The sequence below is a fragment of the Oncorhynchus gorbuscha genome, unplaced genomic scaffold, assembly GCF_021184085.1.
Source record: "Oncorhynchus gorbuscha isolate QuinsamMale2020 ecotype Even-year unplaced genomic scaffold, OgorEven_v1.0 Un_scaffold_889, whole genome shotgun sequence".
Taxonomy (NCBI): domain Eukaryota; kingdom Metazoa; phylum Chordata; class Actinopteri; order Salmoniformes; family Salmonidae; genus Oncorhynchus; species Oncorhynchus gorbuscha.
The window spans coordinates 196,905-212,871 of record NW_025745864.1 but is presented as its reverse complement, the minus strand read 5'-3'; the positions used below and the strand labels follow the sequence as shown (position 1 = coordinate 212,871).

Sequence of the window (15,967 nt, the reverse complement as noted above, 5' to 3'; positions counted from 1 at the left end):
TCTCGCCTCTCTCTTGCCTCTCTTTCTCTCGCCTCTCTTGCCTGTCTCTTGCCTCTCTTTCTCTCGCCTCTCTCTCGCCTGTCTCTTGCCTCTCTTTCTCTCTCCTCTCTCGCCTCTCTTTCTCTCGCCTCTCTCTCGCCTGTCTCTTGCCTCTCTTTCTCTCTCCTCTCTCGCCTCTCTTTCTCTCGCCTCTCTCTTGCCTCTCTTTCTCTCGCCTCTCTCTTGCCTCTCTTTCTCTCGCCTCTCGCCTCTCTCTTGCCTCTCTTTCTCTCGCCTCTCTTGCCTGTCTCTTGCCTCTCTTTCTCTCTACTCTCTCTCGCCTGTCTCTTGCCTCTCTTTCTCTCTCCTCTCTCGCCTCTCTTTCTCTCGCCTCTCGCCTGTCTCTTGCCTCTCTTTCTCTCTCCTCTCTCGCCTCTCTTTCTCTCGCCTCTCTCCTTTCTCGCCTGTCTCTTGCCTCTCTTTCTCTCGCCTCTCTCTTGCCTCTCTTTCTCTCGCCTCTCTCTTGCCTCTTTCTCTCTTTCTCTCTCCTCTCTCGCCTCTCTTTCGCCTCTCTCTTGCCTCTCTTTCTCTCGCCTCTCTCTTGCCTCTCTTTCTCTCGCCTCTCTTGCCTGTCTCTTGCCTCTCTTTCTCTCGCCTCTCTCTCGCCTGTCTCTTGCCTCTCTTTCTCTCTCCTCTCTCGCCTCTCTTTCTCTCGCCTCTCTCTCGCCTGTCTCTTGCCTCTCTTTCTCTCTCCTCTCTCGCCTCTCTTTCTCTCGCCTCTCTCTCTCTCTCTTGCCTCTCTTTCTCTCGCCTCTCTCCTCTCTCTTGCCTCTCTTTCTCTCGCCTCTCTCCTCTCTCTTGCCTCTCTTTCTCTCTCCTCTCTCGCCTCTCTTTCTCTCGCCTCTCTCCTCTCTCTTGCCTCTCTTTCTCTCGCCTCTCTCCTCTCTCTTGCCTCTCTTTCTCTCGCCTCTCTCCTCTCTTGCCTCTCTTTCTCTCTCCTCTCTCGCCTCTCTTTCTCTCGCCTCTCTCCTCTCTCGCCTCTCTTTCTCTCGCCTCTCTCCTCTCTCGCCTGTCTCTTGCCTCTCTTTCTCTCGCCTCTCTCCTCTCTCGCCTGTCTCTCGCCTCTCTCGCCTCTCTCCTCTCTTGCCTCTCTTTCTCTCGCCTCTCTCTTGCCTCTTTCTCTCACCTCTCTCCTCTCTCGCCTCTCTCTTGCCTCTCTTTCTCTCGCCTCTCTTTCTCTCGCCTCTCTCTTGCCTCTTTCTCTCACCTCTCTCCTCTCTCGCCTCTCTCTTGCCTCTCTTTCTCTCGCCTCTCTCCTCTCTCGCCTGTCTCTTGCCTCTCTTTCTCTCGCCTCTCTCCTCTCTCGCCTCTCTCTTGCCTCTTTCTCTCACCTCTCTCCTCTCTCGCCTCTCTCTTGCCTCTTTCTCTCACCTCTCTCTTGCCTCTTTCTCTCTTTCTCTCTCCTCTCTCGCCTCTCTTTCTCTCGCCTCTCTCTTGCCTCTCTTGCTCTCGCCTCTCTCTTGCCTCTTTCTCTCGCCTCTCTCTTGCCTCTCTTTCTCTCGCCTCTCTTGCCTGTCTCTTGCCTCTCTTTCTCTCGCCTCTCTCTCGCCTGTCTCTTGCCTCTCTTTCTCTCTCCTCTCTCGCCTCTCTTTCTCTCGCCTCTCTCCTTTCTCGCCTGTCTCTTGCCTCTCTTTCTCTCGCCTCTCTCTTGCCTCTCTTTCTCTCGCCTCTCTCTTGCCTCTCTTTCTCTCGCCTCTCTCTTGCCTCTCTTTCTCTCGCCTCTCTTGCCTCTTTCTCTCGCCTCTCTCTCGCCTCTCTCTCGCCTCTCTCCTCTCTCGCCTGTCTCTCGCCTCTCTCGCTCTCTCGCCTCTCTCCTCTCTCTTGCCTCTCTTTCTCTCGCCTCTCTCCTTTCTTGCCTCTCTTTCTCTCGCCTCTCTCTTGCCTCTTTCTCTCACCTCTCTCCTCTCTCGCCTCTCTCTTGCCTCTCTTTCTCTCGCCTCTCTTTCTCTCGCCTCTCTCTTGCCTCTTTCTCTCACCTCTCTCCTCTCTCGCCTCTCTCTTGCCTCTCTTTCTCTCGCCTCTCTCCTCTCTCGCCTGTCTCTTGCCTCTCTTTCTCTCGCCTCTCTCCTCTCTCGCCTCTCTCTTGCCTCTCTTTCTCTCGCCTCTCTCCTCTCTTGCCTCTCTTTCTCTCGCCTCTCTCTTGCCTCTTTCTCTCGCCTCTCTCCTCTCGCCTCTCTCTTGCCTCTTTCTCTCACCTCTCTCTTGCCTCTTTCTCTCACCTCTCTCCTCTCTCGCCTCTCTCTTGCCTCTTTCTCTCACCTCTCTCCCTCTCTCGCCTGTCTCTTGCCTCTCTTTCTCTCGCCTCTCTCCTCTCTTGCCTCTCTTTCTCTCGCCTCTCTCTTGCCTCTCTTTCTCTCGCCTCTCTCTTGCCTCTCTTTCTCTCGCCTCTCTCTTGCCTGTCTCTTGCCTCTCTTTCTCTCGCCTCTCTCTCGCCTGTCTCTTGCCTCTCTTTCTCTCTCCTCTCTCGCCTCTCTTTCTCTCGCCTCTCTCTCGCCTGTCTCTTGCCTCTCTTTCTCTCTCCTCTCTCGCCTCTCTTTCTCTCGCCTCTCTCTCGCCTGTCTCTTGCCTCTCTTTCTCTTGCCTCTCTTTCTCTCGCCTCTCTCTTGCCTCTCTTTCTCTCGCCTCTCTCTTGCCTCTCTTGCCTGTCTCTTACCTCTCTTTCTCTCTCCTCTCTCTCGCCTGTCTCTTGCCTCTCTTTCTCTCTCCTCTCTCTTGCCTCTCTTTCTCTCTCCTCTCTCTTGCCTCTCTTTCTCTCGCCTCTCTCGCTCTCTCGCCTGTCTCTTGGCTCTCTTTCTCTCACCCCTCTCTCACTCTCTCGCCTGTCTCTTGCCTCTCTTTCTCTCTCGCTCTCTTGCCTCTCTTTCTCTCACCTCTCTTGCCTGTCTTTCTCTCTCGCTCTCTCGCTCTCTTGCCTCTCTTTCTCTCGCTTCTCTCGCCTCTCTCTTGCCTCTTTCTCTCACCTCTCTCCTCTCTTGCCTCTCTTTCTCTCGCCTCTCTCTTGCCTCTTTCTCTCGCCTCTCTCCTCTCTCGCCTCTCTCTTGCCTCTTTCTCTCACCTCTCTCTTGCCTCTTTCTCTCACCTCTCTCCTCTCTCGCATCTCTCTTGCCTCTTTCTCTCACCTCTCTCCTCTCTCGCCTCTCTCTCGCCTCTCTTTCTCTCGCCTCTCTCCTCTCTTGCCTCTCTTTCTCTCGCCTCTCTCTTGCCTCTCTTTCTCTCGCCTCTCGCCTCTCTCTTGCCTCTCTTTCTCTCGCCTCTCTTGCCTGTCTCTTGCCTCTCTTTCTCTCGCCTCTCTCTCGCCTGTCTCTTGCCTCTCTTTCTCTCTCCTCTCTCGCCTCTCTTTCTCTCGCCTCTCTCTTGCCTCTCTTTCTCTCTCCTCTCTCGCCTCTCTTTCTCTCGCCTCTCTCTCGCCTGTCTCTTGCCTCTCTCTCGCCTGTCTCTTGCCTCTCTTTCTCTTGCCTCTCTTCTCTTGCCTCTCTTTCTCTCGCCTCTCTCTTGCCTCTCTTTCTCTCGCCTCTCTCGCCTCTCTTGCCTGTCTCTTGCCTCTCTTTCTCTCTCCTCTCTCTCGCCTGTCTCTTGCCTCTCTTTCTCTCTCCTCTCTCTTGCCTCTCTTTCTCTCTCCTCTCTCTTGCCTCTCTTTCTCTCGCCTCTCTCTTGCCTCTCTTTCTCTCGCCTCTCTCGCTCTCTCGCCTGTCTCTTGGCTCTCTTTCTCTCACCCCTCTCTCACTCTCTCGCCTGTCTCTTGCCTCTCTTTCTCTCTCGCTCTCTTGCCTCTCTTTCTCTCACCTCTCTTGCCTGTCTTTTTTCTCTCGCTCTCTCGCTCTCTTGCCTCTCTTTCTCTCGCTTCTCTCGCCTCTCTCTTGCCTCTCTTTCTCTCGCTTCTCTCTTGCCTCTCTTTCTCTCGCTTCTCTCTTGCCTCTCTTTCTCTCTCCTCTCTTTCTCTCGCCTGTCTCTTGCCTCTCTTTCTCTCTCCTCTCTCTCGCCTGTCTCTTGCCTCTCTTTCTCTCTCCTCTCTCTCGCCTGTCTCTTGCCTCTCTTTCTCTCTCCTCTCTCTCGCCTGTCTCTTGCCTCTCTCGTCTCTCTCTCTCTCTCCTGTCTCTTGCCTCTCTCGTCTCTCTTTCTCTCGCCTGTCTCTTGCCTCTCTCGTCTCTCTTTCTCTCGCCTGTCTCTTGCCTCTCTCGTCTCTCTTTCTCTCGTCTCTCACCGCTCTCTCGCCTGTCTCTCACCTCTCTTTCTCTCGCCTCTCTCTCGCCTGTCTCTTGCCTCTCTTTCTCTCTCCTCTCTCGCCTCTCTTTCTCTCTCCTCTCTCGCCTCTCTTTCTCTCGCCTCTCTCTTGCCTCTCTTTCTCTCGCCTCTCTCTTGCCTCTCTTTCTCTCGCCTCTCTCTTGCCTCTCTTTCTCTCGCCTCTCTCTTGCCTCTCTTTCTCTCGCCTCTCGCCTCTCTCTTGCCTCTCTTTCTCTCGCCTCTCTTGCCTGTCTCTTGCCTCTCTTTCTCTCGCCTCTCTCTCGCCTGTCTCTTGCCTCTCTTTCTCTCTCCTCTCTCGCCTCTCTTTCTCTCGCCTCTCTCTCGCCTGTCTCTTGCCTCTCTTTCTCTCTCCTCTCTCGCCTCTCTTTCTCTCGCCTCTCTCCTCTCTCTTGCCTCTCTTTCTCTCGCCTCTCTCCTCTCTCTTGCCTCTCTTTCTCTCGCCTCTCTCCTCTCTCTTGCCTCTCTTTCTCTCTCCTCTCTCGCCTCTCTTTCTCTCGCCTCTCTCCTCTCTCGCCTCTCTTTCTCTCGCCTCCTCTCTCGCCTGTCTCCTCTCTCGCCTGTCTCTTGCCTCTCTTTCTCTCGCCTCTCTCTTGCCTCTCTTTCTCTCGCCTCTCTCTCGCCTGTCTCTTGCCTCTCTTTCTCTCTCCTCTCTCGCCTCTCTTTCTCTCGCCTCTCTCTCGCCTGTCTCTTGCCTCTCTTTCTCTCTCCTCTCTCGCCTCTCTTTCTCTCGCCTCTCTCCTCTCTCTTGCCTCTCTTTCTCTCGCCTCTCTCCTCTCTCTTGCCTCTCTTTCTCTCGCCTCTCTCCTCTCTCTTGCCTCTCTTTCTCTCTCCTCTCTCGCCTCTCTTTCTCTCGCCTCTCTCCTCTCTCGCCTCTCTTTCTCTCGCCTCCTCTCTCGCCTGTCTCCTCTCTCGCCTGTCTCTTGCCTCTCTTTCTCTCGCCTCTCTCGCTCTCTCGCCTCTCTCCTCTCTTGCCTCTTTTTCTCTCGCCTCTCTCTTGCCTCTTTCTCTCACCTCTCTCCTCTCTCGCCTCTCTCTTGCCTCTCTTTCTCTCGCCTCTCTCTTGCCTCTTTCTCTCACCTCTCTCCTCTCTCGCCTCTCTCTTGCCTCTTTCTCTCGCCTCTCTCCTCTCTCGCCTGTCTCTTGCCTCTCTTTCTCTCGCCTCTCTCCTCTCTTGCCTCTCTTTCTCTCGCCTCTCTCTTGCCTCTTTCTCTCACCTCTCTCCTCTCTCGCCTCTCTCTTGCCTCTTTCTCTCACCTCTCTCTTGCCTCTTTCTCTCTTTCTCTCTCCTCTCTCGCCTCTCTTTCTCTCGCCTCTCTCTTGCCTCTCTTGCTCTCGCCTCTCTCTTGCCTCTTTCTCTCGCCTCTCGCCTCTCTCTTGCCTCTCTTTCTCTCGCCTCTCTTGCCTGTCTCTTGCCTCTCTTTCTCTCGCCTCTCTCTCGCCTGTCTCTTGCCTCTCTTTCTCTCTCCTCTCTCGCCTCTCTTTCTCTCGCCTCTCTCTCGCCTGTCTCTTGCCTCTCTTTCTCTCTCCTCTCTCGCCTCTCTCGCCTCTCTTTCTCTCGCCTCTCTCTCGCCTGTCTCTTGCCTCTCTTTCTCTCTCCTCTCTCGCCTCTCTTTCTCTCGCCTCTCTCTTGCCTCTCTTTCTCTCGCCTCTCGCCTCTCTCTTGCCTCTCTTTCTCTCGCCTCTCTTGCCTGTCTCTTGCCTCTCTTTCTCTCTACTCTCTCTCGCCTGTCTCTTGCCTCTCTTTCTCTCTCCTCTCTCGCCTCTCTTTCTCTCGCCTCTCTCCTTTCTCGCCTGTCTCTTGCCTCTCTTTCTCTCGCCTCTCTCTTGCCTCTCTTTCTCTCGCCTCTCTCTTGCCTCTTTCTCTCTTTCTCTCTCCTCTCTCGCCTCTCTTTCTCTCGCCTCTCTCTTGCCTCTCTTTCTCTCGCCTCTCTCTTGCCTCTCTTTCTCTCGCCTCTCGCCTCTCTCTTGCCTCTCTTTCTCTCGCCTCTCTTGCCTGTCTCTTGCCTCTCTTTCTCTCGCCTGTCTCTTGCCTCTCTTTCTCTCTCCTCTCTCGCCTCTCTTTCTCTCGCCTCTCTCTCGCCTGTCTCTTGCCTCTCTTTCTCTCTCCTCTCTCTTGCCTCTCTTTCTCTCGCCTCTCTCTTGCCTCTTTCTCTCTTTCTCTCGCCTCTCTTTCTCTCGCCTCTCTCTTGCCTCTCTTTCTCTCGCCTCTCTCTTGCCTCTCTTTCTCTCGCCTCTCTCTTGCCTCTCTTTCTCTCGCCTCTCTTGCCTGTCTCTTGCCTCTCTTTCTCTCTACTCTCTCTCGCCTGTCTCTTGCCTCTCTTTCTCTCTCCTCTCTCGCCTCTCTTTCTCTCGCCTCTCTTTCTCTCGCCTCTCTCCTTTCTCGCCTGTCTCTTGCCTCTCTTTCTCTCGCCTCTCTCTTGCCTCTCTTTCTCTCGCCTCTCTCTTGCCTCTCTTTCTCTCGCCTCTCTCTTGCCTCTCTTTCTCTCGCCTCTCTCTTGCCTCTCTTTCTCTCTCCTCTCTCGCCTCTCTCCTCTCTCGCCTGTCTCTTGCCTCTCTTTCTCTCGCCTCTCTCCTCTCTCGCCTGTCTCTCGCCTCTCTCGCTCTCTCGCCTCTCTCCTCTCTCTTGCCTCTCTTTCTCTCGCCTCTCTCCTCTCTTGCCTCTCCTCTCTCGCCTCTCTCTTGCCTCTCTTTCTCTCGCCTCTCTTTCTCTCGCCTCTCTCTTGCCTCTTTCTCTCACCTCTCTCCTCTCTCGCCTCTCTCTTGCCTCTCTTTCTCTCGCCTCTCTCCTCTCTCGCCTGTCTCTTGCCTCTCTTTCTCTCGCCTCTCTCCTCTCTCGCCTCTCTCTTGCCTCTCTTTCTCTCGCCTCTCTCCTCTCTTGCCTCTCTCCTCTCGCCTCTCTCTTGCCTCTTTCTCTCGCCTCTCTCCTCTCGCCTCTCTCTTGCCTCTTTCTCTCACCTCTCTCTTGCCTCTTTCTCTCACCTCTCTCCTCTCTCGCCTCTCTCTTGCCTCTTTCTCTCACCTCTCTCCTCTCTCGCCTGTCTCTTGCCTCTCTTTCTCTCGCCTCTCTCCTCTCTTGCCTCTCTTTCTCTCGCCTCTCTCTTGCCTCTCTTTCTCTCGCCTCTCGCCTCTCTCTTGCCTCTCTTTCTCTCGCCTCTCTTGCCTGTCTCTTGCCTCTCTTTCTCTCGCCTCTCTCTCGCCTGTCTCTTGCCTCTCTTTCTCTCTCCTCTCTCGCCTCTCTTTCTCTCGCCTCTCTCTCGCCTGTCTCTTGCCTCTCTTTCTCTCTCCTCTCTCGCCTCTCTTTCTCTCGCCTCTCTCCTCTCTCGCCTCTCTTTCTCTCGCCTCCTCTCTCGCCTGTCTCCTCTCTCGCCTGTCTCTTGCCTCTCTTTCTCTCGCCTCTCTCTTGCCTCTCTTTCTCTCGCCTCTCTCTCGCCTGTCTCTTGCCTCTCTTTCTCTTGCCTCTCTTTCTCTCGCCTCTCTCTTGCCTCTCTTTCTCTCGCCTCTCTCGCCTCTCTTGCCTGTCTCTTGCCTCTCTTTCTCTCTCCTCTCTCTCGCCTGTCTCTTGCCTCTCTTTCTCTCTCCTCTCTCTTGCCTCTCTTTCTCTCTCCTCTCTCTTGCCTCTCTTTCTCTCGCCTCTCTCGCCTCTCTTTCTCTCGCCTCTCTCGCTCTCTCGCCTGTCTCTTGGCTCTCTTTCTCTCACCCCTCTCTCACTCTCTCGCCTGTCTCTTGCCTCTCTTTCTCTCTCGCTCTCTTGCCTCTCTTTCTCTCACCTCTCTTGCCTGTCTTTCTCTCTCTTTCTCTCGCTTCTCTCGCCTCTCTCTTGCCTCTTTCTCTCACCTCTCTCCTCTCTCGCCTCTCTCTTGCCTCTTTCTCTCGCCTCTCTCCTCTCTCGCCTCTCTCTTGCCTCTCTTTCTCTCGCCTCTTTCCTCTCTTGCCTCTCTTTCTCTCGCCTCTCTCTTGCCTCTTTCTCTCGCCTCTCTCCTCTCTCGCCTCTCTCTTGCCTCTTTCTCTCACCTCTCTCTTGCCTCTTTCTCTCACCTCTCTCCTCTCTCGCCTGTCTCTTGCCTCTTTCTCTCACCTCTCTCCTCTCTCGCCTGTCTCTTGCCTCTCTTTCTCTCGCCTCTCTCTTGCCTCTCTTTCTCTCGCCTCTCTTGCCTGTCTCTTGCCTCTCTTTCTCTCGCCTCTCTCTCGCCTGTCTCTTGCCTCTCTTTCTCTCGCCTCTCTCTCGCCTGTCTCTTGCCTCTCTTTCTCTCTCCTCTCTCGCCTCTCTTTCTCTCGCCTCTCTCTCGCCTGTCTCTTGCCTCTCTTTCTCTCTCCTCTCTCGCCTCTCTTTCTCTCGCCTCTCTCTCGCCTGTCTCTTGCCTCTCTTTCTCTTGCCTCTCTTTCTCTTGCCTCTCTTTCTCTCGCCTCTCTCTTGCCTCTCTTTCTCTCGCCTCTCTCGCCTCTCTTGCCTGTCTCTTGCCTCTCTTTCTCTCTCCTCTCTCTCGCCTGTCTCTTGCCTCTCTTTCTCTCTCCTCTCTCTTGCCTCTCTTTCTCTCTCCTCTCTCTTGCCTCTCTTTCTCTCTCCTCTCTCTTGCCTCTCTTTCTCTCGCCTCTCTCGCTCTCTCGCCTGTCTCTTGGCTCTCTTTCTCTCACCCCTCTCTCACTCTCTCGCCTGTCTCTTGCCTCTCTTTCTCTCTCGCTCTCTTGCCTCTCTTTCTCTCACCTCTCTTGCCTGTCTTTCTCTCTCGCTCTCTCGCTCTCTTGCCTCTCTTTCTCTCGCTTCTCTCTTGCCTCTCTTTCTCTCGCTTCTCTCTTGCCTCTCTTTCTCTCTCCTCTCTCTCGCCTGTCTCTTGCCTCTCTTTCTCTCTCCTCTCTCTCGCCTGTCTCTTGCCTCTCTTTCTCTCTCCTCTCTCTCGCCTGTCTCTTGCCTCTCTTTCTCTCTCCTCTCTCTCGCCTGTCTCTTGCCTCTCTCGTCTCTCTTTCTCTCTCCTGTCTCTTGCCTCTCTCGTCTCTCTTTCTCTCGCCTGTCTCTTGCCTCTCTCGTCTCTCTTTCTCTCGCCTGTCTCTTGCCTCTCTCGTCTCTCTTTCTCTCGTCTCTCACCGCTCTCTCGCCTGTCTCTTGCCTCTCTTTCTCTCGTCTCTCACCGCTCTCTCGCCTGTCTCTTGCCTCTCTTTCTCTCGTCTCTCACCGCTCTCTCGCCTGTCTCTTGCCTCTCTTTCTCTCGTCTCTCACCGCTCTCTCGCCTGTCTCTTGCCTCTCTTTCTCTCGCCTCTCACCGCTCTCTCGCCTGTCTCTTGCCTCTCTTTCTCTCGCCTCTCTTTCTCTCGCCTGTCTCTTGCCTCTCTTTCTCTCGCCTCTCTTTCTCTCGCCTGTCTCTTGCCTCTCTTTCTCTCGCCTCTCTCTCGCCTGTCTCTTGCCTCTCTTTCTCTCTCCTCTCTCTTGCCTCTCTTTCTCTCTCCTCTCTCTTGCCTCTCTTTCTCTCTCCTCTCTCTTGCCTCTCTTTCTCTCTCCTCTCTCTTGCCTCTCTTTCTCTCTCCTCTCTCTTGCCTCTCTTTCTCTCGTCTCTCACCGCTCTCTCGCTCTCGTCTCTCACCGCTCTCTCGCTCGTCTCTCACCGCTCTCTCGCCTGTCTCTTGCCTCTCTTTCTCTCGCCTCTCTTTCTCTCGCCTGTCTCTTGCCTCTCTTTCTCTCTCCTCTCTCTCGCCTCTCTTTCTCTCGCCTCTCTTTCTCTCGCCTGTCTCTTGCCTCTCTTTCTCTCGCCTGTCTCTTGCCTCTCTTTCTCTCTCCTCTCTCTTGCCTCTCTTTCTCTCTCCTCTCTCTTGCCTCTCTTTCTCTCTCCTCTCTCTTGCCTCTCTTTCTCTCTCCTCTCTCTTGCCTCTCTTTCTCTCGCCTCTCTCAGTGAGTCCTACTAAAGAGATCAAGATGATAGTGGGTATCCGTCGTAGCAGTATGAGCAGCAGCTGTGGCAGCAGTGGTTACTATAGCAGCAGTCCCACCCTCAGTAGCAGCCCCCCGGTGCTCTGTAACCCAAAGTCAGGTAAGAGGCTCTCTATTCTCCCTGAGTGACCTTAATACACTCTCTCAAACATACACACACAGCACACAGCACACAGCACACAGCACACAGCACAGTCCGGTAAGAGGGTCACCATTCTCCCTGAGTGACCTTACACACACCACAGTCAGGTAAGAGGGTCTCTATTCTCCCTGAGTGACCTTACACACACACACACACAGCACAGTCAGGTAAGAGGGTCTCTATTCTCCCTGAGTGACCTTACACACACACACACAGCACAGTCCGGTAAGGCCGCGATGAGGAAGCCATTCTCCTCCTCTCTATGAGGGTCACCATGTGATAAGAGTGTGAATAGGAGCCCTGTGCACAGCAGTGTGTCTTCAATGTGCTGATACCTTCTCCTGCCCAAACTGAGGTTCTGGTCAGGAACTACTGACTATCCAGAACACATGGAAAAACACTGAGTCTTTTGGATCCCCAGTTTAGGTAAATGGTAACAGTATCATGTGGACAGAACCAGGCTGTTCTGGACTGCTGTCTGTACCAGTGACTAGTGGTCATGCGGACAGAACCAGGCTGTTCTGGACTGCTGTCTGTACCAGTGACTAGTGGTCATGTGGACAGAACCAGGCTGTTCTGGACTGCTGTCTGTATCAGTGACTAGTGGTCACACGGACAGAACCAGCCTGTTCTGGACTGCTGTCTGTACCAGTGACTAGTGGTCTCACGGACAGAACCAGCCTGTTCTGGACTGCTGTCTGTACCAGTGACTAGTGGTCATGTGGACAGAACCAGGCTGTTCTGGACTGCTGTCTGTACCAGTGACTAGTGGTCTCACGGACAGAACCAGGCTGTTCTGGACTGCTGTCTGTACCAGTGACTAGTGGTCACACGGACAGAACCAGGCTGTTCTGGACTGCTGTCTGTACCAGTGACTAGTGGTCTCACGGACAGAACCAGCCTGTTCTGGACTGCTGTCTGTACCAGTGACTAGTACCTACAGCTACATGACCTCTGACATGTTGAGTCTGGGAAGAATCACACCATGTGGTTCAGCCACGGTGCAGTGGAGCCTGTCATCGTCTGTAAGATGATCTCCTCATGGCTGCATTATCTGAAGTGTACAATCTGTTTAACCCTTTAGTTGTCTATCCTGTGGGTCAGACCTCTAAACCCTTCTCCGTTCTGCTGCCTTTCAGTCTAAAGATATCCAGGCTCTAGTCTTGTATAGAAGAAGGCTGTGTTTCAGATATCCAGGCTCTAGTCTTGTATAGAAGAAGGCTGTGTTTCAGATATCCAGGCTCTAGTCTTGTATAGGAGACTGTGTTTCAGATATCCAGGCTCTAGTATTGTATAGGAGGCTGTGTTTCAGATATCCAGGCTCTAGTCTTGTATAGGAGGCTGTGTTTCAGATATCCAGGCTCTAGTCTTGTATAGAAGGCTGTGTTTCAGATATCCAGGCTCTAGTATTGTATAGGAGGCTGTGTTTCAGATATCCAGGCTCTAGTCTTGTATAGAAGAAGACCGTGTTTCAGATATCCAGGCTCTAGTCTTGTATAGGAGGCTGTGTTTCAGATATCCAGGCTCTAGTCTTGTATAGAAGAAGACCGTGTTTCAGATATCCAGGCTCTAGTCTTGTATAGGAGGCTGTGTTTCAGATATCCAGGCTCTAGTATTGTATAGGAGGCTGTGTTTCAGATATCCAGGCTCTAGTCTTGTATAGAAGAAGACCGTGTTTCAGATATCCAGGCTCTAGTATTGTATAGGAGGCTGTGTTTCAGATATCCAGGCTCTAGTCTTGTATAGAAGAAGACCGTGTTTCAGATATCCAGGCTCTAGTATTGTATAGGAGGCTGTGTTTCAGATATCCAGGCTCTAGTCTTGTATAGGAGGCTGTGTTTCAGATATCCAGGCTCTAGTCTTGTATAGGAGGCTGTGTTTCAGATATCCAGGCTCTAGTCTTGTATAGAAGAAGACCGTGTTTCAGATATCCAGGCTCTAGTCTTGTATAGAAGACTGTGTTTCAGATATCCAGGCTCTAGTCTTATATAGAAGACTGTTTCTATCGAAGACTGCTGATTAAAAGACAGAAAACATTTTTTTCTTAAGCTGTGTGTAGCTGTGTGTTAATGCAAAGTATGAGATTCCCTGTCTTCGGGACATTGTTCTCCTATTTCTCTAAACGAGAGAGAAGGGTGTTGAAAGCGGCTGTTGAAAGTTGTGGGTGACAGGGTTTGAGGCCAGTGTTCGGTCAGGGGATAGTTGTGGGTGACAGGGTTTGAGGCCAGGGTTCGGTCAGGGAATAGTTGTGGGTGACAGGGTTTGAGGCCAGGGTTCGGTCAGGGGATAGTTGTGGGTGACAGGGTTTGAGGCCAGGGTTCGGTCAGGGGATAGTTGTGGGTGACAGGGTTTGAGGCCAGGGTTCGGTCAGGGGATAGTTGTGGGTGACAGGGTTTGAGGCCAGGGTTCGGTCAGGGGATAGTTGTGGGTGACAGGGTTTGAGGCCAGGGTTCGGTCAGGGGATAGTTGTGGGTGACAGGGTTTGAGGCCAAGGTTTGAGGCCAGGGTTCGGTCAGGGGATAGTTGTGGGTGACAGGGTTTGAGGCCAGGGTTCGGTCAGGGGATAGTTGTGGGTGACAGGGTTTGAGGCCAGGGTTCGGGCAGGGGATAGTTGTGTGTTTTTGTCTGTGACCGTAGACGTTTCATTAGCTGGTGTGCGTATGGATATTTCAGGTTAGCCACGGGGGAGTCCTGATATTTCTTCCCGTTGAACTCTCCTGACCTACCCTCACCGAGAACATGAGTTGAGAAATGGAAAGTGTGTGTGTGTGTGTGTGTGTCAACAGTATGAACCATATGACCCAATAAGGTTGTTCTGGCAAGAGCTGGAACAGGGGGAGTAGCCCTTAGTTGGCAGGCATATATATATATACACACACACACACACACACACACACACACACACACACACACACACACTGTGGGGTAACTGGGGACTTACACCAGCAGGCCAGCCTGAGTTCCTGCACTCCCCACTGAGACAGAGGGGGACTGTTTATACTGTCGCACAGCATCAGGACGGAGGGGGACTGTTTATACTGTCGCACAGCACCAGGACAGAGGGGGACTGTTTATACTGTCGCACAGCACCAGGACAGAGGGGGACTGTTTATACTGTCGCACAGCACCAGGACAGAGGGGGACTGTTTATACTGTCGCACAGCACCAGGACAGAGGGGGACTGTTTATACTGTCGCACAGCACCAGGACAGAGGTGGACTGTTTATACTGTCTCACAGCACCAGGACAGTGGTGGACTGTTTATACTGTCGCACAGCACCAGGACAGTGGTGGACTGTTTATACTGTCGCACAGCACCAGGACAGAGGTGGACTGTTTATACTGTCGCACAGCACCAGGACAGAGGTGGACTGTTTATACTGTCGCACAGCACCAGGACAGAGGTGGACTGTTTATACTGTCGCACAGCACCAGGACAGAGGTGGACTGTTTATACTGTCGCACAGCACCAGGACAGAGGTGGACTGTTTATACTGTCGCACAGCACCAGGACAGAGGTGGACTGTTAATACTGTAGCACACAACGTCATGTCACTGCCCTACACCCCCATGCCAACGTCATGACACTGCCCTACACCCCCAGGCCAACGTCATGACACTGCCCTACACCCCCAGGCCAACGTCATGACACTGCCCTACACCCCAGGCCAACGTACATGACACTGCCCTACACCCCCAGGCCAACGTCATGACACTGCCCTACACCCCCAGGCCAACGTCATGACACTGCCCTACACCCCCAGGCCAACGTCATGACACTGCCCTACACCCCCAGGCCAACGTCATGACACTGCCCTACACCCCCAGGCCAACGTCATGACACTGCCCTACACCCCCAGGCCAACGTCATGACACTGCCCTACACCCCCAGGCCAACGTCATGACACTGCCCTACACCCCCAGGCCAACGTCATGACACTGCCCTACACCCCCAGGCCAACGTCATGACACTGCCCTACACCGGGACACAGGCCAACGTCATGACACTGCCCTACACCCCCAGGCCAACGTCATGACACTGCCCTACACCGGGACACAGGCCAACGTCATGTCACTGCCCTACACCCCCAGGCCAACGTCATGACACTGCCCTACACCCCCCCAGGCCAACGTCATGACACTGCCCTACACCCCCAGGCCAACGTCATGACACTGCCCTACACCCCCAGGCCAACGTCATGACACTGCCCTACACCCCCAGGCCAACGTCATGACACTGCCCTACACCCCCAGGCCAACGTCATGACACTGCCCTACACCCCCAGGCCAACGTCATGACACTGCCCTACACCCCCAGGCCAACGTCATGACACTGCCCTACACCCCCAGGCCAACGTCATGACACTGCCCTACACCCCAGGCCAACGTCATGACACTGCCCTACACCCCCAGGCCAACGTCATGACACTGCCCTACACCCCCAGGCCAACGTCATGACACTGCCCTACACCCCCAGGCCAACGTCATGACACTGCCCTACACCCCCAGGCCAACGTCATGACACTGCCCTACACCCCCAGGCCAACGTCATGACACTGCCCTACACCCCCAGGCCAACGTCATGACACTGCCCTACACCCCCAGGCCAACGTCATGACACTGCCCTACACCCCCAGGCCAACGTCATGACACTGCCCTACACCCCCAGGCCAACGTCATGACACTGCCCTTCACCGGGACACAGGCCAACGTCATGACACTGCCCTACACCCCCAGGCCAACGTCATGACACTGCCCTTCACCGGGACACAGGCCAACGTCATGACACTGCCCTTCACCGGGACACAGGCCAACGTCATGACACTGCCCTTCACCGGGACACAGGCCAACGTCATGACACTGCCCTACACCCCCAGGCCAACGTCATGACACTGCCCTACACCCCCAGGCCAACGTCATGACACTGCCCTTCACCGGGACACAGGCCAACGTCATGACACTGCCCTTCACCGGGACACAGGCCAACGTCATGACACTGCCCTTCACCGGGACACAGGCCAACGTCATGACACTGCCCTACACCCCCAGGCCAACGTCATGACACTGCCCTACACCCCCAGGCCAACGTCATGACACTGCCCTACACCCCCAGGCCAACGTCATGACACTGCCCTACACCCCCAGGCCAACGTCATGACACTGCCCTACACCCCCAGGGACACAGGCCCTACACCCCCAGGCCAACGTCATGACACTGCCCTACACCCCCAGGCCAACGTCATGACACTGCCCTACACCCCCAGGCCAACGTCATGACACTGCCCTACACCGGGACCCAGGCCAACGTCATGACACTGCTCTACACCCCCAGGCCAACGTCATGACACTGCCCTACACCCCAGGCCAACGTCATGACACTGCCCTACACCCCCAGGCCAACGTCATGACACTGCCCTACACCCCCAGGCCAACGTCATGACACTGCCCTACACCCCCAGGCCAACGTCATGACACTGCCCTACACCCCAGGCCAACGTCATGACACTGCCCTTCACCCCCAGGCCAACGTCATGACACTGCCCTACACCGGGACACAGGCCAACGTCATGACACTGCCCTACACCCCCAGGCCAACGTCATGACACTGCCCTACACCCCCAGGCCAA

General features: G+C 54.5%; 1 protein-coding gene across 2 annotated transcripts in view; it reads left to right on the top strand.

The window, feature by feature from the left end:
* The window catches only part of LOC124020724 (DEP domain-containing mTOR-interacting protein-like), an 83,529-nt gene that overhangs the window by 43,849 nt on the left and 23,713 nt on the right, over positions 1 to 15,967 (top strand). For both annotated transcript variants that reach the window (XM_046335973.1, XM_046335974.1), the window contains exon 8: positions 10,161 to 10,298. In XM_046335973.1, coding sequence (XP_046191929.1) covers positions 10,161 to 10,298 — 138 coding nt within the window. The remainder of the gene's footprint in view (positions 1 to 10,160; positions 10,299 to 15,967) is intronic.